At 39.8% G+C, this 25,100-nt stretch overlaps 1 protein-coding gene and 1 long non-coding RNA gene across 13 annotated transcripts in view; one reads left to right on the top strand and one right to left on the bottom strand.

Annotated features, from left to right (window-relative positions):
* Window positions 1–2,129: 2,129 nt before the first annotated feature.
* WDR19 (WD repeat domain 19) overlaps window positions 2,130–25,100 on the top strand; it is a 188,229-nt gene continuing 165,258 nt past the window's right edge. For 9 of the 12 annotated variants that reach the window (XM_071216978.1, XM_071216979.1, XM_058299618.2 and 6 more), the window contains exons 1-9: window positions 2,130–2,402; window positions 4,785–4,876; window positions 5,166–5,231; window positions 9,054–9,179; window positions 15,803–15,918; window positions 20,453–20,568; window positions 22,558–22,638; window positions 23,778–23,890; window positions 24,172–24,345. In XM_071216978.1, coding sequence (XP_071073079.1) covers window positions 2,397–2,402; window positions 4,785–4,876; window positions 5,166–5,231; window positions 9,054–9,179; window positions 15,803–15,918; window positions 20,453–20,568; window positions 22,558–22,638; window positions 23,778–23,890; window positions 24,172–24,345 — 890 coding nt within the window. In that variant the 5' untranslated portion in view covers window positions 2,130–2,396. The remainder of the gene's footprint in view (window positions 2,403–4,784; window positions 4,877–5,165; window positions 5,232–9,053; window positions 9,180–15,802; window positions 15,919–20,452; window positions 20,569–22,557; window positions 22,639–23,777; window positions 23,891–24,171; window positions 24,346–25,100) is intronic. The other 3 variants (XM_071216996.1, XM_071216992.1, XM_071216993.1) reach the window with 1 other exon arrangement.
* Window positions 5,227–25,100, bottom strand: part of LOC139439516 (uncharacterized) — a 41,890-nt gene continuing 22,016 nt past the window's right edge. Inside the window, exon 3 of the long non-coding RNA XR_011649463.1 lies at window positions 5,227–5,274. This is a non-coding gene — a long non-coding RNA (uncharacterized lncRNA). The remainder of the gene's footprint in view (window positions 5,275–25,100) is intronic.

Genomic DNA, 25,100 nt, shown 5'->3' with positions numbered 1-25,100 from the left:
CCAACTCTCATTGGGGAGTGAATGTAGCTCAGTGGTGGAGCACCTGCTTCCCATGTATAAGGTCCTGGGTTCATGCCCCAGTACCTATAAAAATAAGAAATTAAAATTTAAAAAAAACAAGATCACAGTAGTCTTCTTGAAAATCAGTTAGTGGTTTCCCAAGAGAATGAAATTCAAGCCCCTTAAGGAGTAATGGAATACCATTTAAAGTTCCTGGTCTTTTTCAGATCACAGATACCCTGGACAATTTGGTGAAACCTCTCCCAGTTAAATAAAAATGCATGTCTGGGAAGCGGACTTGGCCCAATGGATAAAGCGTCCGCCTACCACATGGGAAGTCTGCAGTTCAAACCCCAGGCCTCCTTGACCCGTGTGGAGCTGGCCCACGCGCAGTGCTGATGCGCACAAGGAGTGCCCTGCCACGCACAGGTGTCCACTGCGTAGTAGAGCCCCGCGCAAGGAGGGCGCCCTGTAAGGAGAGCCGCCCAGCACAAAAGAAATTGCAGCCTGCCCAAGAATGGTGCCGCACACAAGGAGAGTTGACTAGGCAAGGTGACGCAACAAAAAGAAACACAGATTCCCGGTGCCCCTAATAAGGAAAGAAGTGGTCACAGAAGAACATATAGCAAATGGACACAGAGAGCAGACAACTTGGGGGCGGGGGAAGGGGAGAGAAAAAAAAAATGCATGTGTGCAAATACACAATACATTACATTCAATTGTAAGTCAGTGGTCCTGGATTCCTCAATAGAGGGACTGGGGAAATAGGTTGAAAATGAATACAAATATATTTGGCATTCACTAGCTAAAAGGCCAAGAAAGTTTGTGATATTCCTTTCTCAGAGGTTTTACAGTAAAGCTTCAGTAGTAAGCCTATGCCTCTTATATGTAAGTGCAATGATTACATTGGAATTTTTGGAGGACCCATTCATTATTTTAATTTTACACTTTAACCCAAAGCTGAAAAAATAAAAGTAGCATAAGCTTTTGCAGGCTGCTAAATTCTTCAAGAATTACTTTTGAGCTCTTATGTTTCAGTAAACCTAACTGCCTAAAATCTAAATGCGCTGACTTCTTTCAACTTCTCAAACCCTTCCTTACTCATCACTTTACAATTACTTCTTCTTCCTGGCCAAATCCAACAATCTTTTCAAAGTATATATCTACTTTGAATCTCTTGAATAGTTTCTCCCCAGCTTGCAGGACTTCATCCCCTCTTAATTTTCATTTGTTTGTCCTAATTTTTTTTTTCTGTAATGTGATATCCTCCGAAATCTCAGTAGTCCCATTAAGTTTCAAGTACCACCTCTTACAAAGATAAATTCCAAATTTCTATTCTCTAATCTTTCTTTCACTCAAACACCTAGTAAAGACATTTCCATTTCAACTTGCAGGTCTCATATCTCGAATTACACAAATATACCCCCAGCAAAAAATAAATACATTTATTTATAAATACACACACACGCAGCAGAGATCAATCTTAAATTGTAATATCCCCTGAATGGCGGCAGGTTAATTTTTCAGTAAAGATTTAACAAATTAACCTAAATAAAAAGCCCAGTGCAACGGAACAGCTCTCGACTTAAGAATCCAGGAACATCCACCATTAGTTATTTTAAATCATCCGTTTTCTTTTCTCCAAGCCGATCAGGTTCCTACCTCGTTTTGAAAGAAAACAGTAAAAAGGTGCGCTTTCATACTCTAAATAATGAATCTCAATTACTACAAAGCCTGACACCTAGGGAAAAACTGCTAGATGCAAGGTCGAAAAAAAGTGACTAGAGCCCATTTTTTCTGTCCACTTTAGCGAACCCATTTTGTTGACCATTTACGAAAAGCCTGATCACAGAGCAGCCGGTTAAGACCTTGACCAGAAGCATAGAAGGAAAAAAAGGGTAATTCACGACGGCTCGTCCATGTCCTCTTTGCGTGGACTGTATAAGAGTATTTGGACCGTGAGCCAATTCCCGCCTCCCTTTAACCAAAATTCTGAGCCTTCTTTTTCTTGAACTCCTCAGCGCCCCCTCAGATCACCATCGGCTTCAGAGAAACCACAAGCAGAAATTTACGCGGCGCCTCTCTGAATTTGCTGAGGCAATTTCCGCGGGGCTGGTCTCCAAGTCTCCAATAACCAGAGACTAAGCCAAGTATCCCAGCCTCCGCAGAGCCTAGGTCCGCTCGGGTCACCTGATCCCAATCCACCTCCCCCTCCTCCTCCCCGCGGATAGCTCAGAGCTCAGCAGGGCTCCGCGAGGCGCCGCCCTCCAGGCGGTGCTCACTGGTTGGTCGCTGCTCGCGCGGTCTCCTGGGTGACCGGAACGCCATAGCTTTGGCGTCGGAGACCAGGTGCGCTTGCGCACTTGCCGAGGTCGCGCGGCCGCTGGAGCCTTGAGATGAAGGTAAATAACTTAGAAACCCTGGGGGCGGGAAGACGACCGCTCTCCTTCCTTCAGCCTGAGGAGCGTCGCTTTGAGGAAAGGGTCGTGTGGCCCCTTTTGGCCACCCGAGTGCGTGAGGAGAGGGGGCTGCGAGCGGGACGTCCAGGGAGGGGGAGGGCGCAGGCGAAGTTGAAGCAATGAGGGAAAAGAAAAGAGGGAAAAAAAGGGCGAGAACGGAGAGGGAGGCCTCCTATTTCTGGGATAGCGAACGGGATTGAGGCGGTGCGACAGGAGGGGATCCCGCCACGGCCGGAAATGAGCAGAGTGGATCTGAAGAGACCCCAAACTTCGCACGGTAGAAAGAACGGGTCGTGAATGCGTTTGGAGGGTCGCGGTCAAGTTAATTGTTATCAGCAGCCTCATTTCTTCCAAGCTAAGCCACGCAACTCAACGCCTTGGTTGCACCACTCCAAAAGAGTAAAAACCCTCCGAAAGAATTGTCCCAAATAATATTGCCTGTGATTAGTCCAGTTTACAGATGATTTGGTGGCGAGTTTAAGTTGTTCGCTGAGAAATCTGCACCCGCACGCTCAGGTCTCGCGCCCAAGCACGTCTTCCTCTGCACACATGGTTTCTAGGTTTGGGATTCTCCTTGTGAACTCCGCAGGGTCACTTTTCAATAAGCCATACCCTCCTGCCCATATGTGGCAAAGGAATGGAAATTACATCCATTCGATGTTACTAGAATTTACATCGTAATGCTTCCTCGTAGCTATTAGTGTGGAAATTGGAATTGACAGACTTAAAGCTCTTCACAGTATACATAAAGTACTAAAAGTATGGAGATACAAGTATACCCATTTTGTAGTTGAAAATTCTGTACCTGAGATAGTTTGCTTAAAGAGGCAGAATTTCCTCCTCAGTAAATATATAGTTCATTTGAAGAAAAAGATGTAAGATCACAGCCAGAGACAGGTCTGTCATGAAGTTTCAGGACCTCTAATTTGCATGAAAGAGTTCCAAGGCAATATGGTCCTGTTTTTGTAGAATTTACGAAAGTAAGACGCTTTTATAGTTTCCTTCAAGCGTGTCTTCATGCCCACGAAACCTGGATGCATTCATGGTTATAGCACACGTTTGCTTTCAATAGAGGTGGATTTTATCTTCTTTTTAGCTAGGAATGCTCTTTGGTTTTTGTTTAATTTTGAGCACTGGAAGAATTTTGTGTTGTCACTTAGACTGTCAAGTTTACTGTAGTCCTATCTAAACTTCATATACCTAGTTAGGAACATCAGTTTTTTAATCTAATATTAATCTGTAAATTTTTCCACTCAATCTCTTTGTTCCTAGATCAGCAATGTCCAATAGAAATATAATACAAGCAAATGTAATTTAAAATTTTCATAGCCACATTTAAAAGTTCAAAAGAAACTGTTAAAATAATTTTAATAATGTATTTTATGTAAATCCACAAATCTAAAATTTTATCATTTCAACACATAAAAAAAATCAATGAGATAGTTAACATTCTTTTTTCCTTTTTCATTCTTTTTTCTTTTTTTCATAGCCTTTGAAATCCAATGTGTATCTTCCACTTACAGCATATCTAAATTCAGATTACCCACATTTCAAGTGCTCAAAAGTTATATGTGGTTTGTGGCTACCATATTGAACACCATAGGTCTAGAAGGTCTAAGTGAAAAGAAAATTGTTTTTCTGGTGATACTCTGTACATCCAGTAGCCAAATGAAACATTAATAATGAAATAAATATAACTAATGTGTAAATGAAGGAAATAATTTTGAAGAATTTATGAACGATTTGTATTTCTATCATTGTATTTTTAAAATAGTAATTTTGTTAAATTTAGTATAAAAACAATCCATGTCACTGATGAAAGATCACATAATGATTAAATTCAAGTTTAAAGTACTTTAATACTTTAAGCACTAAAATTATACATTTTTTAAAAAAATTAACATTCAAAAACTTCAAAAGCAAAAAAAAAGTTCTGTAATAAAGACTGTATCTTGAGATCCATACTGTGCTTGTTAATTGTGTTGTTTGCTGTATTGTTAACTTCTTTTGGATAAATTCTTAACGTTTTCACCATCCTGAATCCCCGTTTCATATTCATGTTTTGACATACATTTCTGACCAATTCTTTTTTTTTTCTTTCCCCCATCTGAGATGACTCCCTCATCTGTCTGCTCGCAATCTCTGCTCCTAGTTGGGTCTGCTTGTTGCATCTGCTTGTCGTCTTTAGGAGGCACTGGGAACGGAACCCAGGACCTCCCATCTGGGAGGCAGTTGCCTAACTGCTTGAGCCATATCTGCTCCCCTGACTAATCCTTTTAATTGTATGTGTTTTGAAAATATAACAATTGTTTGTTTATTTTTTAGCGTGTTTTCTCACTGTTAGAAAAGACTTGGCTTGGCACACCAATACAGTTCACCTGGCAAAAAACATCAGGAAACTATCTTGCAGTAACAGGGTAAGAAATCAGTGAACGTTTTAAGTAAGATTATCTTGATTACAAATGGATGTATACCCTCAAACTGCAGTAGAATTTCTTGAGCGATAGTGTTTATAGTGAGGAAAGGAATAGGTTCATCTCCATTAATATCACAATTCATTAACCTTTTCTCTGGTAACTTTTTAGATATAAATTACGAAACCATCATGAGCGAACATTGAAATCACTCAGGTGATGGCTTAATTTTTTATGCACAGACATAAATAATGACACATTTTAATCATCTTTGTGTTCTAATTGCTTTTAGAGCTGATCATATTGTGAAAATCTTTGATCGCCATGGTCAGAAAAGAAGTGAAATTAATTTACCTGGGTAAGTACAGCAGTATATCAAAAACTTTTTCAAGTTTCGTTGCCTAAAAGATAAAAAACACTGTCTTACAACTATAATCAATAGAATTTTATAACTTACATATAGTCCATATCTCTTTTGCTTTCTTCATTTGCAGAGATTTGTTTTTTATACCCTAAAGTAGTTAATGAAGTATGTAGAGATATAACATATAACTTAGAGTTTATAAATACCTACACACTCACAAAGAAGCTTTAAAGTATGATTGTTACTGAGCCCATATGAATTCTCATTTAATTATGAATTTACTTTAATGTACATATCATATCTACTTTAGTTATTTCTTCTCTAAAAAATGGTTGGAAAATAATTACTTTCCAGGTACCTCTTAGAGGACAAAAACTATCCATTTTCAAAGAATTCTGAATTTCACTAAGTATGATTTAGCTATTTTGTAATTCTGTGTAATTAGTATTAATTTTACTGCTCATATTCTCAATAATTATTAAGGTCTGTAGAGTTCTTTACCTAAATGGCCTATGCTCCTTCACTTTTTAAAATCCCTGTCTGCCTTCTCTAGTTTTATTGCCACCATCTTTGCATGAAGTTTCAGGACCTCTCATTTGCATGAAAGGGTTCCAAGGCAGTGAGGTTGTTTTAATTCTTTTTTTTTGATAAAGATTTATTTATTTATTTAATTCCGCCCCCCCTCCGCTGGTTGTCTGTTCTCTGTGTCTATTTGCTGCGTCTTGTTTCTTTGTCCGCTTCTGTTGTCGTCAGCGGCAGGGGAAGTGTGTGCGGCGCCATTCCTGGGCAGGCTGCACTTTCTTTCATGCTGGGCAGCTCTCCTTATGGGTGCACTCCTTGCGCGTGGGGCTCCCCTACGCGGGGGACACCCCTGGGTGGCAGGGCACTCCGGCATGCATCAGCACTGCGCATGGGCCAGCCCCACACGGATCAAGGAGGCCCAGGGTTTGAACTGTGGACCTCCCATGTGGTAGACGGATGTCCTAACCACTGGGCCAAGTCTGTTTCCCTGTTTTAATTCTTTTAGTCTCCACAGACTTTCCTTCCTCCTACTCTGCCCCACCCAGTAACACCAATTGGCATTTCCCAATGTGTTCTTTTTTTCTTCAGCAATTTTTTTTTACTGTCTCTTTTTAAAGATACACAGATCACACAAAATGTGTTACATTAAACAATGTAAGAGGTTTCCATATACCCCACTTCTCAACCCCACCCCCATTCCTCCCACATCAACAACCTCTTTCATCAGTGTGGCACATTCATTGCATTTGGTCGATACATTTTGGAGCTCTGCTACACCACATGGATTACGGTTTACGTTGTAGTTTACACTCTCCCCCAGTCCATTCAGTGGGTTATGGCAGGATATATAATGTCCTGAATCTGTCCCTGATGTATCATTCAGGACAACTCCAAGTCCCCAAAATGCCCCCCATATCACACCTCTTCTTCCTTCTCCTTGCCCTCAGCAACTCCCGTGGCCACTGTCTCCACATCAGTGATACAGTTTCTTATATTGCTAAAGTCATAATTGTTCTATAGTAGAATACCAGTAAGTCCACTCCAATCCATATTTTATTCCTCCATCCTGTGAACCCTGGGATGGTGATGTCCACTCCACCTCTAAATCGAGAGGGGGCTTATCTCCCACATGGCTAATGGATGGGATTCTTCTGCTTGCAGTTGTAGACTCTCTTGGTTCCCTGATGTGGTGGTTGACCATCCTCACCTCCCTGTTAGCTGACCTGGGTAAATCCAATGAACCGGAGAGTAGGTGTTGCAACTCTGCTGAGGCTTAGGGCCCAGCTGGCACATGGACAGTCCAAAGATTCAAGTCTCCTGAGCATATACCAACCCCAGCACCAACTACAGGTTCAGTAAAAGTGACAGAAGAGGCATGTGTAGAGAGGTTGCATCTGAGTCCAACTCCATCCCACTCAGGAACACCAATGCTCTCTTAGTTATTGCTTCTGGTTTTTATATTCTGGGAAACAGAAGTTAAAGTAGTTATAATTATGTCTAAAATAAAATAAGAAAGCACTCAGTAAAAAACTCTTCTTTAAGTGAATTGTATAAGCTTTATTGCTTGATTTCTATGACATCTATTTTGGCTATACAAAGGCCTCATTCTGACAAGTGGATTTGGCCCAAGGGATAGGGTGTCTGCCTACCACATAGGAGGTCCAAGGTTCAAACCTAGGACCTCCTGACCCATCTGATGAGCTGGCCCATGCACAGTGCTGATGCACGCAAGGAGGGCCTTGCCACTCAGGAGTGTCCCCCGCGTAGGGGAGCCCCATGTGCAAGGATTGTTCCCCATAAGGAGAGCTGTCCAGCACGAAAAATGTGCAGACTGCCCAGGAATGGCGCTGCATACATGGTGAGCTGACACAGCAAGATGATGCAACAAAATGAGATACAGATTCCAGATGCCGCTGACAAGAATACACGCAAACACAGAAGAACACACAGCTAATGGACACAGAGAGCAGACAACTGGGGGGTGGGGGAGTGGGAAAGGGGAGAGAAAAACACAACAACAATGGCCTCATTTCTTTACTTCTAAATTATTTTGCTGTATTCATAATAGTTGAGTATACTTGACAAAGGATCTCCAGATAAATAAAATACTGTTATATAGTTAGCCTTTAATTGGCAGATAATTTAATCAAAAATTTGAAAGTCTTCTCCCATATTCCTGAAATCTCTGAGAAAATTAAGATCCCAAACATAATTTAACAGTTTGAAAAATAAAATAATTGAAGTAATTCCAAATCATCTTAAATGTAAATTAATATGTGATTTAGCAAATACCCAAGAACAGAGTCTTTTTTAAAAAAAGATTTATTTATTTATTTCTCTCCCCTTCCCCCCCCAGTTGTCTGCTCTCTGTTCATTCGCTGTGTGTTCTTCTGTGACCACTTCTATCCTTATCAGTGGCACCGGGAATCTGTGTTTCTTTTTGTTGCGTCATCTTGTTGTGACAGCTCTCCATGTGTGCAGCACCATTCTTGGGCTGGCTGCACTTTCTTTCGCGCTGGGCGGCTCTCCTTACAGGGTGCACTCCTTGTGCGTGGGCCTCCCCTACGCAGGGGACACCCCTGCGTGGCATGGCACTCCTTGCGCACATCAGCACTGTGCAAGGGCCAGCTCCACATGGGTCAAGGAAGCCCGGGGTTTGAACCGCAGACCTCCCATGTGGTAGGCAGACGCCCTATCCATTGGGCCAACTCTGCTTCCAGAACAAAGTGTCTTAAAATGAAAGATAGCATTGGAGAAGAAAAGGTCAATCCTTAGGGAACTTTTTAAATAATAGTAAATATTTTGGAATAATTTTAAACATCAGCAATCATGTTAAATAGAGCTTCCCAAAGCTGCCAATGATCCTGTACTCCCCTGTCACATAGCAAGGCATATGGCGGCATCTACTGGTCTCTCCCATCTCTTCTGGATTTTGTTGCTTTCAGCTTCTTGTTTCTGCGGCCTTCTCTTTGTTTGAATTTCAGTCTCTTATAAAGTATCCCAGGAAAAGGATTAAGACCCACCCTGAATGAGGTGGGTCACATCTTAACTCAAGATCCTGCTCATCAAAAGATCCTACTTACAATGGGTCCACACCCACAAGAATGATTAAGAACATAATTTTTGGGGGTCCATACAGCTTCAAGTCATCAAGTCATCACACTTACTTTAAATAGTTTATGACCTATTTAAAATAGATTGAATGGTCTTGTTATAGACAAAAATAACGAGTATTTAAGTTTCTTTCCCCCATGTTTGGAAAGTCTGTAATGATGTTTTACTCTCTTTTTATAGGAACTGTGTTGCTATGGATTGGGATAAAGATGGAGATATCCTAGCAGTGATTGCTGAGAAGTCAAGTTGCATTTATCTATGGGATGCCAACACAAATAAAACAAGCCAGCTAGACAGTGGCATGAGGTAAGGATCCAACTTACTTTTTAAATCTTGACTTGGAGACATGGTTTTTGTAGATTCGATGCTAATAGTACTTACAACTTTCCTTTTTAAAATGCAATGATGAATTATTTTCTTTATTACAAAAGTTTCTTTAACAAAAAATTTTAATATAAAAAATATGCATGGCCCAAATATTACATCACAGTAAACAGGCCCTTTAGGAAGGAGACATGTGGAAGCAATTGATTTCTATATTAAACACAGCCGTTATTTATACTCATTCCAAGGTTTCTAATGTGATCATACTATTTCCTCGTATTACCACCATTCCAGTATTGTTCTCTTGCCCACTAGTTGCCATGTTCACATACTCATCTATCACAAGATTCATAAAGGAATCAAATCCCTGTAGTATTCCTTGAATATGTATGCCAGCTTTTAATTTCAATGATAACTTCTTGTTCATCAATTTTTTCAACTCATTTGTGTGGGCTTTACTCCTGGTGTCTACTCAGTGGGCAAAGCACTGCCTTATGAGTTATTTTCTTATAAAAGAAAAGGCTGATTTCTTTTATTATTATTATATATACTCCTTTTACTAAACTTGCCTAATGAATTAGATTAAAAATATTACAACTGTGAAATATATTAGTAGTTCCTTTTAAAAATTTGGTTACAGTGGAATAGACTAAATTTTGGTCCAGAGATGAAACAAAATATATATGGGAAAATCTGGATATGGTTTTAGCTGCAGGCATGACTGGATCCAGAGGTTCAAGTGATACAATCAGGACTGTGTCTTTCACCATCTCTCGGATCTTGTTTTCTCTGTGTAGACTTCATTCCAAGTCAGACTTTCTTCACGGGTGTTGGCAACTCTACTCTTAGATCATTCTTCATAGCAGAGTCATACCAGGGAAAAGATCATACTCGTATCTTACTACCAGAGCCCATTCAGTTCCTCACAAGATCTCTGAGTGAGGGAGGTAGGGCCATGTGATTGACAGTCCCACCAGCTGAAGGGAGGGCAGCTCCCATGTGAAAAAATTCCTGGACACACAGAGTAAGTTACAGATTTCCAATAAAATACAAACCATTCGACCATATAAAAGAGAAAAATTTGTCACTATTTACAAATAAAAATTTGCAGTTTTGACCTTGGAAAAGTTGCTTAACCTCTTTCTGAGCTTCCGTTTCATTATCTATATAAAATGAGTATAGTAATAATATCTGCCTGTTGGCTTCATGTGGCCACAAACAGGTAGAAAGAGATCACACACATACTATAAGGTTAGTCTATGAGTTTCCAGGTTATTGACCTTGGTGGCCATTCAGGGCAGGGCCAGGCATAGCCTATCTTAGTGCTGTTTCCCTTTATCCTCCAAAGTGCCTCATGGGCTGTGTGACCTCACATGATATTTTCTGCCCAAGAAAAAGTCTTCCTGAGTCTGAAATATTGTCATTTCTCACTCTGTTCTTTTATGCTGTGAATTTACATCACTTTTCAGGAATAGTTTACACAATCTCTGTGCCTTCATTCATGGGGAAGTTTAAACATGTAAGTACTGGTTCTTGAACCAAATTCAGCATCAGTGAGGCCACATCCTTACTCAGAAGAAAATGTGTAATTAATCCCCAGGTGTTTCCACTGATACTTCTCTGCCACCATTTAGCTATCTGACTATCTTCCCAGAGAGTCCATTTCCTCACATCATCTTAGAATTGTTGTGATGTTTAAATGTATGTTGTGGTCAGGCACAGAATTAAGACCCTAGCTGAGTTAATGTTATTGTAATCACCATTAAGATAAAATTATTATGAGTATAGGGGTTTTCTGGTCCTATTTACTGTTTTTAAAATTTTTTATTTTTATTTTTTTATTTACTGGTTTTATTTTTTTTATTTTTAATTCCTTTTTAAAAATATTACATTCAAAAAAATGAGGTCCCCATTCACCCCCACCGTCCCCACCCCACCACTCTCCCCACAGCAACACTTTCCTCCATCATCATGACACATCCATTGCATTTGGTGAGTACATCTCTGGGCATCGCTGCACCTCATGGTCAGTGGTCCACATAGCCCGTACTCTCCCATGTTCCATCCAGTGGGCCATGGGAGGATCTACAATGTCCGGTAATTGTCCCTGCAGCACCACCCAGGACAACGCCAAGTCCCGAAAATGCCTCCACATCTCATCTCTTCCTCCTATTCCCCGCACCCAGTAGCCACCATGGCTGCTTTTTCCACACCAATGCCACATTTTCTCGATTACTAACCACAATAGTTCATGAATAGAATATCAGTAAGTCCACTGTATTCCTCCTTCCTGTGGACCTTGGATTGGTTGTGTCCATTCCACATCTATGTCAAGAGGGGGCTTAGATTCCACATGGATGCTGGATGCAATCCTCCTGCTTTCAGTTGTAGGCACTCTTGGCTCCATGGTGTGGTGGTTGGCATTCTTCAACTCCATGTTAGCTGAGTGGGGTAGGTCCAATAAACCAGAGTGTAGGAGCTGAAGTCTGTTGAGGCTCAGGGCCTAGCTATCATATTGTCAGTCCAGAGATTCAGATCCCCTAGATATATCTTAAACCCCAGCACCAACTACAATTCCAGTAAAGTAACAGGAAAGGCTTGTGAAAAGAGATCACATCTGAGTCCAGCTCTATTACGCAGAATCACCAACTCCAAAGAAGGGCCAACTGACATGGCAGTGAACTCCATCTGCCATGACCATAAAACCTGTGGGTCTCTTTAGCCTTCAGAAGAACCAGTACCTGGGGTTGTATCTACTTTATCTGTCTCTGAGACTCTGCTCAGGTGTGCATAAGGGCAGTCCTTCTGACTGTTTTTAAAATTTAATGTGACGTACTTTCTTATGGGCAAAAAAGTACCTGTTACTATTTGTTCTTTATTTAATGGTCAATATTATACTAAGATAGTTAATAAACATAACTTTGAACATCAAGTTTTTTCTTAAAATATTTTTACTTTGTAAACTTAATTACATTTCCTTTATAATATTGAATTCCATTACAAATTTAATCTAAATGATTCTTTTCAGCATTTAAAATACCTTAAATAGTAATAAAGCATGCTCAAGTATAATGATTACACAACTTAACACTATATCATTTAACCTATTTTTAAATGTTAGCACCATGGATTGAATTCATTTTTTCATTTCTATTCTACTTGTTTTTATACCTTTTTAGGATTATAGCATTACTTACTCTGATACTTCCCTAGGCTTAGTCTAGTAATCATTTATTTATGTAACTGGGATGCAGTAGTCTTTCCAGAGTAAGCCCGAGATACAGAATTTGTGTTATCGGTTGATTGTAACCACTGAACATTGTTACTTTTCCCAAGGTGATTGAAACCTGAGCACTAGTCATCCTATGAGTCTCTTTCTTATAATTGAACTTCAGTTGTCAGATCAGTAAGACTCTTTATAAAAAGTCCACACTTTTTAACAGAGATTTCAGTTTTTTGTAGCCTGGTGCATTTGCCCCAAATTATATACATCCCCAAAGAATTGAAAGCAGGGACTCAAACAGATACTTGTATACCAGTATTATTTACTATAACCCAAAGGTGGAAACAACTCAAGTATCCAGCAGATGAATGGATAAACAAAATGTGGTATAACCATTTAATGGAATACTATTCAGCCATTAAAAGGAATGAAGTTTTATACACCAGTGTTTATAGTAGCATTACTCACAATAGCCAAAAAGTATAAGCAACCCAATGTCCATCAACAAATGAATAAACAAAATATGGAATATACACAGATTAGAATATTATTTGGTTATATAAAGGAATGAAGTTTTGATGCATGCCACCATGTGAATGAACCTTGAAGGCATCATATTGAGTGAAATAAGCCAGATACAAAAAGACAAATATATTATTCAGCTTATATAAAATACTGAGATGAGGCAACTTTCTAGAGACAGATTAGTAGATTATAGATTACCAGGGACTCGGGACGTGTGGGGAGTTATTACTTAATGGATTCTGTTTGAGGTGATAAAAAAATTAGGTTAATGGATATTGGTGATTGCAGCACAATATTGTAATTAATACAACTGAACTGTACCCTTAAAAGTGGTTAAAATGGGAAATTTCAAGTTATACATACTTTACTGCAATAAAAAGTAAAAAAAATGAGTGAAGTTCTGATGCATGCTACCGCATGGATGAACCTGGAAGACATCATATTGAGTGAAATAAGCCGTACAGAAAAGGACAAATATTGTATGCTTCCACTTGTATGAAATACCTAGAAGATGCAAATTCATAGAGACAGAAAATAGATTAGAAGTTTCCAGGGGCTGGGAGAAGGCAGAACGGAAGTTATTGCTTAAGGGGTAAAGAGTTTCTGTTTTGGATGATAAAAATGTTTTAGTAATGGAAAGTGGTGATGGTAGCAACCACATTATTAAAGTGATTAATAATGCCACTGGATTGTACACTTAAGAATGGTTAAAATGGCAAATTCTCTGTTAAATATTTGTGTTACTATAATTTAAATGTAAGCATTTTATTCACATTTTATTACAACTTTTTTTTTTTCCCAAAGTTGGTACCGGGCATTGAACCTGGGACCTCATATGTGGGAGGCAGGCACTCAACCACTGAGCTACATCTCCTTCCCACAACTTCTTTTCATAGTATTTTGTATTAATTTTTCTCTCTTGAATAGCATAATGGTTTTATGACCTTTCGCAAACTCAACTTCTTTCACTTAAATTTATTATTTTTAATGTTCAAATTCTCCTAAGTTAGCTGTAGGAAAACCCGTTAAGCTTATTCTTTTATCCTTTTGTCATTGCCCTCAATATTCTTGAAAGCAGCTGTATTAGTCAGCCAAAGGGTGCTGATGCAAAATACCAGAATTCTTTTGGCTTTTTAAAGGGTATTTATTTGGGAGTAGAAGCTTACAGTTACTAGGCCATAAAACCTAAGTTACTTCCAAATAGACCAAAGTCTATTGCCACATGTTGGAGCAAGATGGCTGCTGGGTTCCTCTCTTCTGGGGCTTGCCTCTCTCTGGGCTCAGCTGCTCTGTATTCTCCTGTGTGTTTACTTCCCTTGCTCCAGCTCAAAACTCAAAACTCCTTTCTCTGCAGTGTGGTTTCTTTGTGAGTCCGTGCCCTCTTGGTGGGCAGGGATTCAACGCCTACTGATGTGACCCAATCAAAGCCTAAAGCATTATTTAATCAAATAAAAGTGAAACCTCTGAATCCAATATAATCTAATAGGCCTGGAGGGACAAACCAGTTCACAAACATAATCCAATACCTATTTTTTGGAATTCATAAACAATATCAAACTGCTACAGCAGCCTTGCTTTCTGAAAACAGTAGCATGGTCTAACTATGGTTCTCAAAGTTTAGCTGCATCAGAATCTATTGAAGGGCTTGTTAAAAAACAGATGGCTGGAGTGGATGTGGCTCAAGCAGTTGAGCACCTGCCTCTCACACAGGAAGTCCCAAGTTTGGTTTCTGTGCCTCCAGAAAAAAAAAAACAACAAGCAAAACAGATGAAAGAACCAACTCAGGGAAGCCAGTGTGGCTCTGGTTGAGTGCTGGCTTCCCACGTATAAGGACCTGGTTTCAGTCCCTGGCCCCTGGTTCCTCAAAAAAAAAACCCCGAAAACTGTTTGCTGAGTTTCGCCTCCAGAGTATCTGATTCAGTAGGCCTGGGCGGGGGTTGAGAATTAGCATTTCTAAGATGTTCCTAGTGATGAGGAGTCTGCTGGTCCTGGGATCACATTTTGAGAACTGTTGTTCTAGAGCTATTGTGATTTCTTTTCCCAGTATAGTGAATGAGTTTTCTCCAGGGATGCCTCATTTCCTCCATCAGGGAATTGTATAAAAACGCTGAGGCCTAGAAGGCATATAAGATCTGGTAGATGGCAAAAGTGGTCTTTACCTGCTTTTGGGATACTATTAATAGTGACAGTTAGAAAAGATATGTCCTTTTTAAGGTCATATATCCAATGATTTTTCCAATTTAATATCTCATGTTATTGGAACTTTTCTTTTTTTGGAGCATGAGGTTTCATCTTCCATTTAGAGTAACAACTGTTACTAGTAGACAAAATAATAACTTATGCTATATTAAGAACCATCTCATGAAATTTGAGGTCCTATCATGACTGAATTGAACTCTACTCATTTTACATTTATATTTCTAAAAATTTTTTATATATTTTTTATTAGAGAATTTGTATGTTTACAGAAAAACAATGCAGAAAATAAGAGTTCCCATATATCCTTCCCAACATTTTGTAGTAGTGTGGTACCCTTGTTACAATTGATGAAAGAATATTATTTTTTATAATTGTACTGTTAACTGTAGTCCATAGTTTACAATAGGGTTCACTGTTTGCATTGTATGGTCCTATGGTTTTTTTAAAAATTACATTTTAAGTCTAACTGACACTAAAATCATCATATAGATGCTCCAAAATGTCTTTAGCACTTAGTCTTTTGTCTTAAAGCATTACGTTGTAACTTTGTACTTCAACTTCTAAGCAGATATTAAAATTACTTACAAAATACTTTTTAAAAGATTATTTAGAGGTTATATTTGGGAAATGTTTAGTAATTTATATCTTAATGTTACAGGGATCAAATGTCTTTCCTTCTTTGGTCAAAAATCGGAAGTTTTCTGGCTGTTGGAACTGTTAAAGGAAATTTGCTTATTTATAACCGCCAGACATCTCGCAAGATTCCTGTCCTTGGTAGGTTAAAGCTGGAAACATTGCTAAATATTTGAGATGCTTTCCATAAATTTCAGTTTTACTGCCTCAGATTTCCCTGATGTTGCTATGGAAATTTTGTGTTTTTGAGACCCCTCTGGCCCAATCGTACACCTAGCTCCACAAGCAGACCCCACTTCTTGTTAAGAATTCCCTAGGGTTCCTAGGGTAGTTTGCTCTAAGGTAGGCCTTTGGGCACCTGTACATTAATGACCTGGCTTCCATCTGTCCCTTTCTCACCCAGACTCCTCTGGGCATGGAATAGTTCATCTGCATATCAACACGTAAGTAGATGGACTAAAACATTTGGTGACTGCTTGGACAGGGTAAATCCAGATGCCTAATTCTGACCTCTCACACTCTCCAAAAACCAATTTAATCTAGGTGTGGATTATGAGTTGTATTTGCCTCAGGGTATCTTGCTTTAGGCCTGTGTTCTGTTCCTTTTTTGACCTTCTTGGTCCAGTCTCTGATTCTCCCAACTTTTGGTCTCACAGCATCTGCCAACTGAATACCCGTTCATCAATACAGTATCAATGAATGATGGGACTAGTGGAATTAATTACATCCAGGTGGCCAGAAAAAAGCGTAATTTACTATAATCTACCAGCTCACTTATGAGAATATTTTTCACAGCTATCTTTAAGCCTTATTAGAAACCTATTTTTTTCCCCTTTTGGTGCATTTGATTACCTCATCTTACTGGGGTTTTTTTCTCTTAACTGGTCTCCCTACTCAACTCTTGCCCTACTATAGAATATTCTCAACCCAAAGGTCAGAGTAAGCCTTTTAAAAAGCGAGATCATGCCACCCTTCCACTTAGCACTCTCCAGTGGCACCCCATCTTACGCAGAGTCAAAGCCAGAGTCCTCATGATAGCCAGCGAGGCCCTCGAAGATGCGGGCCCTGCAGTCTCTCTGACCTCTGCACATACTCCTCTCTCCTTACTGCCTCTGCTCCTGCTGTACTGTCCTCCTTGCTGATCCTTTCACATACCAGGCACACTCCTGCCTCAGGGTTTCCTCACTTTACAGCTATTCATTAAGTACCTGATTTCTGCATAGGTACAGCATTAGGTCCTATAGGGGGTAAAAAGAATAAAATCAATGTTGCCACTGCTCTTTTTTTTAATATATACTTTTTTCTTCCCCTCTCCCTCCCCCTTTCCCACCCTGCTTTGGTTTTATTGCTGTCTATGTCCATTCGCTCTGTGGTCTTCTGTATCTATTTCTCTTTTTGTCTTCTCTTCTCGTCTTTCTCCTCTAGGATTCACCAGGATTTGATCCTGGGGTTCTCTGATGTGTAGAGAGGTTCCCTGTCAATTGTGCCACCTCACTTCCTGGTCTCTGCTTCACTTCACCTTGACTCTCCCTTTTTTTTTTTTTAAATATTTATTTATTATTATTATTTTTAATTACATTAAAAAAAATATATGAGGTCCCATTCAACCCCACCGCCCCCGCCCCCCACTCCCCCCACAGCAACACTTTCTCCCATCATCGTGATACATCCATTGCACCTGGTAAGTTCATCTCTGAGCATCACTGCACCCCATAGTCAATGGTCCACATCATAGCCCAGACTCTCTCACGTTCCATCCAGTGGGCCCTGGGGGGATCTACAGTGTCCCGTAATTGTCCGTGAAGTACTATCCAGGATAACTCCACGTCCCGAAAACACCTCCACATCTCATCTCTTCCTCCCGTTCCCCACACCCAGCAGCCCCCATGGCTACCGTTCCCACACCCATTCCACATTTTCTCTGTGGACATTGGATTGGTTGTGTCCATTGCACACCTATGTCGAGTGAGGGCTTAGATTCCACATGGGTACTGGATGCACTCTTCCCGCTTCTAGTTGTAGACACTCTAGGCTCCATGTTGTGGTGGTTGACCTTCTTCAACTCCATGTTAGCTGAGTGGAGTAAGTCCAATAAATCAAAGTGTAGGAGCTGAAGTCTGTTGAGGCTCTGGGCCTGGGTGTCATATTATCAGTCCAGAGATTCAAATCCCCTACATATATCTTAAACCCAGCACCAACTACAATTCCAATAAAGTAGCATGCAAGTCTTGTGAAAAGAGATCCCCTCTGAGTCCATTTCCATCACGCAGAAACACCAGCTCCAAAGAAGGGCCATCTGTCATGGCAGTGAACCCCTTCTGCCATGACCATAGAACCCGTGGGTCTCTTTATCCCTCAAAAGAACCAATACCTGGGGTTGTATCTACCTTATCTGTCTCTTAGACTCTGTTCAGTTGTACATAGGGCTATTCCTTCTGACAACCTCCAGACTCTTTTTTAGAGACTCACAGCCTTATAATCTCATTTCTCCTTTCCATTTCCCCCTTACATTAGGTCAAACCGCTTCCCGAAGTCATGTTATTATATGTAGACAGGTATATTCTGCTGTTCCGCATTGAATCTTTAATTCAAGGTCATTTTCTAGTTGCTTCTTCAGCTGGTATATGGTAGTGATCCCTCGGTGCCAGGGAGGCTCATCCCCAGGTGTCGTGTCCCACGCTGGGGGGAATGCATCACATCTACACGCTGAGTTTGGCTGTGAGAGTGGCCACATTTGAGTAACATGAAGGCTGTCAGGAGGAAACCCCCAGGCACAATGCTACTCTAGGCCTTGTTCTTATTGCAGGTACATAGGCTCAGAAGTGTAGCCATTAGTATCAAGAGCCCACTGTTGGGCCCTCCTTCCTTCCTGGTTCTTGCCGTTGCACCTGGAGGATTGCCGCTGCTCTCCCAGGGCCCACAACAGTGACCCCCCGGCCAGGAGCCCAGTACCCCCCCAGCTGTTGTTTTTAATTGTTTCCACTATGAGTATATATAGACATTACCATATACCCTGGGCATATGCCCTGTATAACTCCCTGTCAACCATATATATCCTGTCAATAACATCCCATATCAGTATTCCTCCGCTGCCATTGTTGAACCACTCTGTGATCCAAAACTTCCCGTAAAGTGAATCCCAACATAATGTCAGCTTCAGAAGAGTCTTAGATCACCAAACTTCATATATACAATATACAGTATTTCCCCAGATCCACCATAAAACCTTTTCCCTTCCACAGCAATAATCTTTTAACTTATTCATATCATATTTCCTGAAACTGATGTACAGATTCTGAAACTATAGTTTTCAAACAAGGTAACATTTGTGCTTACTATGTGGTCCATACTTTAGGTTGTACAGTTTTCTAAATTTTTTAGTTATCCTATGTTTTGTCTTATGGTTTTCATTATTAGTCTGTCGTCCCCTATATGTTTTTGGTGTAATATTAGCTGTTTTATATTCATCCTCGTGTACTCTCACATAACTCCTCTTTTGCCCCCTTATTTACCTTTGTTCCATCCATTGCACGTCCATTTTCCCCTCCCCTTAGGGCCCACAACGCCTGCCAATCTAATGCCCTGGGAGCCGTCCTTTCTCACGAGAGATACAGTTCTCTCTATTCGACGGCATTATTGACTCTCCCTTTGTCTCTCTTTTGTTGTGTCATCATCTTGCTGCGTGACTCACTTGCACGGGCACTTGTGCAGGCACTGGCTCACCACGTGGGCACTCGGCTTGCTGCGCGGGCACTTGGCTCGGCACGTGGGCACTGGCTTTCCGCCGGGGCACTCCTTTTCTTCTTTTTTCACCAGAAGGTCCCAGGGATCAAACAGGGGTCCTCGCATATGGTAGGCAATAGCTAACACTTGCATGCTACTTACTATGTGCCTAGCACTCTTCTAAGTGTTTTAACTCATTTGATCCTTAACCCTATAAGACAGGTCCTACATTTTCTCCATTTTATAGATGAGGCAACTAAGGAATAGAAAGGTTAAGTAACTTACCCAATAAGTGATGGTGCCAAGATTCAAATTTAGGAAGTCTGGTTCCTGGATCTGTATGTTAGCCATTTTGTATCTCATTGTCAGAATTAACCTTGGGACTTTAGGGTTTATTTATCCCAAGACCATCACAAAAGCCCATAAAGCCTATGATTTCCCCCCCAAAAATGTAGTTTTTGCATTGACTGGAATGCTTAATGAAAAGCTTCCTTATACTGAGTGATCATCTAGCATCACTTACCAGCTAAGTGATGCAGTTCTTAACACAAGTCTTGCAAGGTGCTTTCATATTTTCACCTGGGTAATATCATGAATTATTATATCAAATAATTCAAAAGTATGAGTTATATCTATGTGTTAAAACTAGCAACTGAATAGTATTTATTTCTCTTAAGATAACTAATGTTATAAGCTTGGTTATATGATGAACAAATAAACTTGTCTAGTAGTGGATTTTTTTTTAATGTTAGGACCTTTGTTCATATCCACACAGAGAGTCAAAAAACAGTATTGCCTTTAATAAACTTTTAAATAAGGTTGCTTGGACACCCACTGCTTTGATGAGATGTTAAATTCCATGATATATTACCTAAATTTTCTTCCTGACATCACAGGTTTTTTTTTCTTTTGTGAAATCCATGTGTCTGTATAAAAATCATCTCTTTTTCAGGAAAACATACTAAGAAAATCACATGTGGATGTTGGAATGCAGAAAATCTCCTTGCGTTAGGTGGTGAAGATAAAATGATTACCGTTAGTAATCAGGAAGGTGACACAATAAGACAGGTAATACAGTAACATGTCTTTGGTCTGATACATTCAAATTTTTCCCAAAATAAATCATTTGTCTATCAAAGTAGACTATAGAAATTAAAAATCTCTAGTGAGATATGTGTAAATAACTTCATATTCTAAACATCAAAAACTTTTTATTCACTAGAACATTTTTCTTGATTGCTTTATTTTCCTTTGTCTAATATTAGTATGGATTATCATCTCTGTGTTTATAGTCAGACCATATGTATGAAATAAATCTTATCTTTTATGTTTATATTTAACAGAAATATATATAACGTAACATTTATGCCATAAATGTTACGTATTAATTAATGATTAATAAATGGTAGATCCTGATCTTAAAGTCAGACCTGCCTGATTCTAAGGCCCATGCCTTTAACCAATATGTTAAATTGCTTCCAAACTAAAACTTACCAAATTAGATTAAATTTTAGAATTAAATTTTACTGTTGTTCACCAGGAACTGATCCTAGGACCTTCTGGAGTGAGAGAGAGGTGCTCAGTCTCTTGTGCCACCTCAGCTCCCTGCTGCATCTCTTATTGTCTCTCTGTGTCTCTTTTTGTTGTGTCATCTTGCTGTGCCAGCTCTCTGCTCAGGCCAGCTTGCCGTGCAGGCCATCCCTCCTGCATGGGCCATTATTCCACTCGGCCATTATTCCACTCAGTCCAGCTCACTGCATGGGCCAGCTTCTCTTCATCAGGATGCCCCAGGAATCAAACCCTGGACCTCCTCCCATATGGTAGACAGGAGTCCAATCACTTGAGCCACATCTGCTTCCCTACTTTTATTTTAAAAAGAACTTTGTAATTCTTTTGAAAATCTACCTGAACTCTTTTTCAAAGTTTTTTCTTCTTCTTGTATTTATGACCCCTTTTATGTCTTTAGTCATTTCAAAAATATTTTATGATTTCTGATAATGTTATTATTTTTAGATATTGAGGTATGATTGTTATTTCTGCTCACTCTTGCTCTTGATGTAGTTTTCTCTTTGTGAATTTTGTAATTTTGAATCGTGAGCTCTACTTTGACAGGGCTTACCTTTGGAAATTTTTTGCAGCCTCAGAAGAGGCTTTGGATTTGTTTTTGCCAGACATTGCAGTGGTCTTACAAAACTGGACCCTTCTACCATTTCATATTATAATTTCTCACCTTGGGATTTCCTAGACCACTCAATATAAATCTGAACCCCAAACCAGAATGAAGCTAGGACGTTAGGTCTTTGATTACAAATTCTTAGAAGGGAACTTTATTTGCTTTTTCTGACCCAAAGCCCAGGCTGTCTGGATGGGCTTCATAATTGTCTTCCTTAACCAGGTGCTCTGGATAGCTACAGCCATTTTTGCCCACTCTTATGGTTTTCTTTTTTTTTTAAGAAACAATTTTTTTTTTTAAAGATTTATTTATTTATTTATTTATTTCCCCCCTCCCCCGGTTGTCTGTTCTCTGTGTCTATTTGCTGCGTCTTGTTTCTTTGTCCGCTTCTGTTGTCGTCAGCGGCACGGGAAGTGTGTGTGGCGCCATTCCTGGGCAGGCTGCACTTTCTTTCGCGCTGGGCGGCTCTCCTTACGGGCGCACTCCTTGCGCATGGGGCTCCCCTACTTGGGGGACACCCCTGGGTGGGGCGGCACTCCTTGCGCACATCAGCACTGCGCATGGGCCAGCTCCACACGGGTCAAGGAGGCCCAGGGTTTGAACCGCGGACCTCCCATGTGGTAGATGGATGCCCTAACCACTGGGCCAAGTCCATTTCCCATCTTATGGTTTTCAATTTGATCTTTGCTGAATTTTTGATCTGGGAATTTCAGTTACTTTATTTTAAACTTACCTATCCACTTAATAAGATATGTGTTCTATTTCATCCAAAATTTCTAGGTGTTCATAACAGTAGGATTTTCAGGCAGTCTCCCTGTTTTCTTAATATTCAGAATGAATTTGGTCATTGGGTTGGTTTGCAGTCATATTTTTAATCCTTGCAGACACCAGTGAGATCAGATCCCAGTGATATGCAGTTTTCCATGATGAAGACTGATGACCGAGCCTCTGCTACTGAAAGCACAGTAAGAATCCTAAATCAAATCCCTGCCCAAATCATTTTGATAATTTTGTAGACTCTACCCTTCCTTTTCTAGGATGGCTCAGAATCTGTAGTGATAAATTATGGTCTATTAAATCATTGTAGCGCCCAGTCTCTCAGGCCTAGTTGTTTGCTGTCCCTAGCCATTTGGGTGTCACAGCAAACGAGGACAGTGTCTGCAGTTGGTGTTCCTTCTTCAGTCTTGTGGCAGCAGAAACAGTGGAGGTACCTTTAAGAATAGAAACAGTATTGGTAGATGATTTTTTACCTCCACTCTCTCAGATGTGTTGACTAAAGCTCTAGAAGTTGTGGCTTTTATTTCTTTAACACTTCGATGCTTTTTCCTTACCACATTTTAGCATTATGAAATGCAGATGATTTTCACAATCCACATGAATATTTAATGAAGTAATATTTCATTATTTCCTTTAAAAATCTATTATTACATTGATTCTATCTTAAAATTGATAGCATCTTAGAATCAAAGAAATATATCAAAGTGTTTCTCTTTTTTTAATGTATGCTTCACCCTTAATCAGTCTATATAACTAATACACTCTTTCCCTCCTCTGCACAACCACACCCTCCGCTGAATATTACAGTTAGCTGCATAGGTACACTAGTTTAGTCACACTGACCAGTGGCCTGCTGGTGACCTTTGAAAACAATGACAATATAAAAAGCCAATCTTGACCATCCACAGTGGTGTGGACCTGTAATCCCAGATGGCTCAAAGGCAGGATGGCCTTTAAAATGGAACAGTCTTTATACTCTAAATACAAGTCAAATTGCGGTGGTCCTTTGTCAGATTTATATTGATGTATTGCATAGTACTCTAATGAGAGCTATAAAGAAGCTTTAAAAAGTTATTCCACAAAGGTGTTTCATTATTGATATATTTCAGAAGGCATATTGGAGCTATATAAAGCCAAGGACCTTTACCAGAATATATTAAAATGTATTTTCTGAGTCTGTCACATTGTTGTCTTATTAATAGCATTTAACGAATCTGTATTTGGCTTGCTTTCTCATAAATTAGGTTCAACAATTTGGATTTTCTTATTAGTCTTTTCATGAAGTACTGAGTAATTTATTTCACTATTTCTTAACCTCTTCCGGCAGATTAGTGTGGTGGTTGGCAAGAGAACTTTGTTTCTTTTTAATCTGAATGAACCAGATAGCCCAATTGATCTAGAATTTCAGCAGCGCTATGGCAACATTGTCTGCTATAGTTGGTATGTACAAAAAGGTCATTATAGAAAGTCATCTATGTGTTTTCTTTTACTAATTATAATACTTAATTTTTGTCTGTAGCATTCAATCCTATATATAATATTTTGCCAATTCTAGTCCATAATTTAGTATGTGAAACTACCTAGCATACTGTCTGGCAGATAGCAGGCCCTTTTAATAAATTCTATGGTATAATTCCTTAGTTTTAAGGTACTTGCTAATTTATAGTATTGCCAGTGATGGTTAATCTCTCTTTACTCTATGGTTCCCTTTGTTGCAATAGGTATGGTGATGGCTACATCATGATTGGTTTTTCACGTGGCATTTTTGTGGTCATTTCTACTCATATTCGAGAGATTGGTCAAGAGGTATTTCAGGCTCGAGACCATAAAGACAACCTAACCAGTATCGCAGTATCACAAACCCTTAACAAGGCTGCAACATGTGGCGATAACTGGTGAGTTATATTCACATATTCATGGGAAAGCTTATAAAAGGAATACTTGAGAGATTCAGCAGGACTTTGGTAGCTAATATGAATCTGGCAACCATACCTAACATGCACTCTTGGAATATGTTTGCAGTTGAAAATTTCTGAGATTCCTTTACCCTGTCTTTAACACTTAGGGACAAACCTAAAATAGGGAGTTCACTTAAAAATAAAATAGGGCAGTTCTGGGTAACCTGGAGTAAGCCACTCCACCCTGTCTTTCCCACTGAACACAGCTGTAAAACCTGGACAGAATGCATGGAGCAGCTATTTAAGGACCCTGAAAAGTAAATAGTAACAGGCAGACCGGAGAAGAAGACCAGAATTAGAAGTACCACTGACCTAGCAGTGAGTCTCTCATTTATTCTCCGGTCCCTCTCGGCCTGGACTCAAGGCAGCCCAAAAGCTAAAAGTAGTTATCAGGGCACAGACAGAGAGAACTCTAGGAGAAGCCCTCTAGTTCTGGCTTAGGTTATGGGAAGGGGAATCCTAACTTTCATAGAGAGTAGGGGAAATGGGAAATCCCTAATTTTCTATTTTTTTCCTTTTTTCCCTCTTACCCCAGCCACAAAGCAATCTCACAACAGCAGTGGCAGCAGGGATCCACAGGCACCTAAAACTCTGAGGGAGAGTAGCCTACCTCTCTCATTGGAAGAGCTATAGTCCCAAGGAGGGAAAATCCCTTTTGATTATTTTTCTCTCTGTATTCCTGCTGCTTGGCC

Source organism: Dasypus novemcinctus, chromosome 1, assembly GCF_030445035.2.
Source record: "Dasypus novemcinctus isolate mDasNov1 chromosome 1, mDasNov1.1.hap2, whole genome shotgun sequence".
In the NCBI taxonomy this organism is placed as follows: Eukaryota; Metazoa; Chordata; class Mammalia; order Cingulata; family Dasypodidae; genus Dasypus; species Dasypus novemcinctus.
This window is presented reverse-complemented; position numbering and strand designations above follow the sequence as displayed.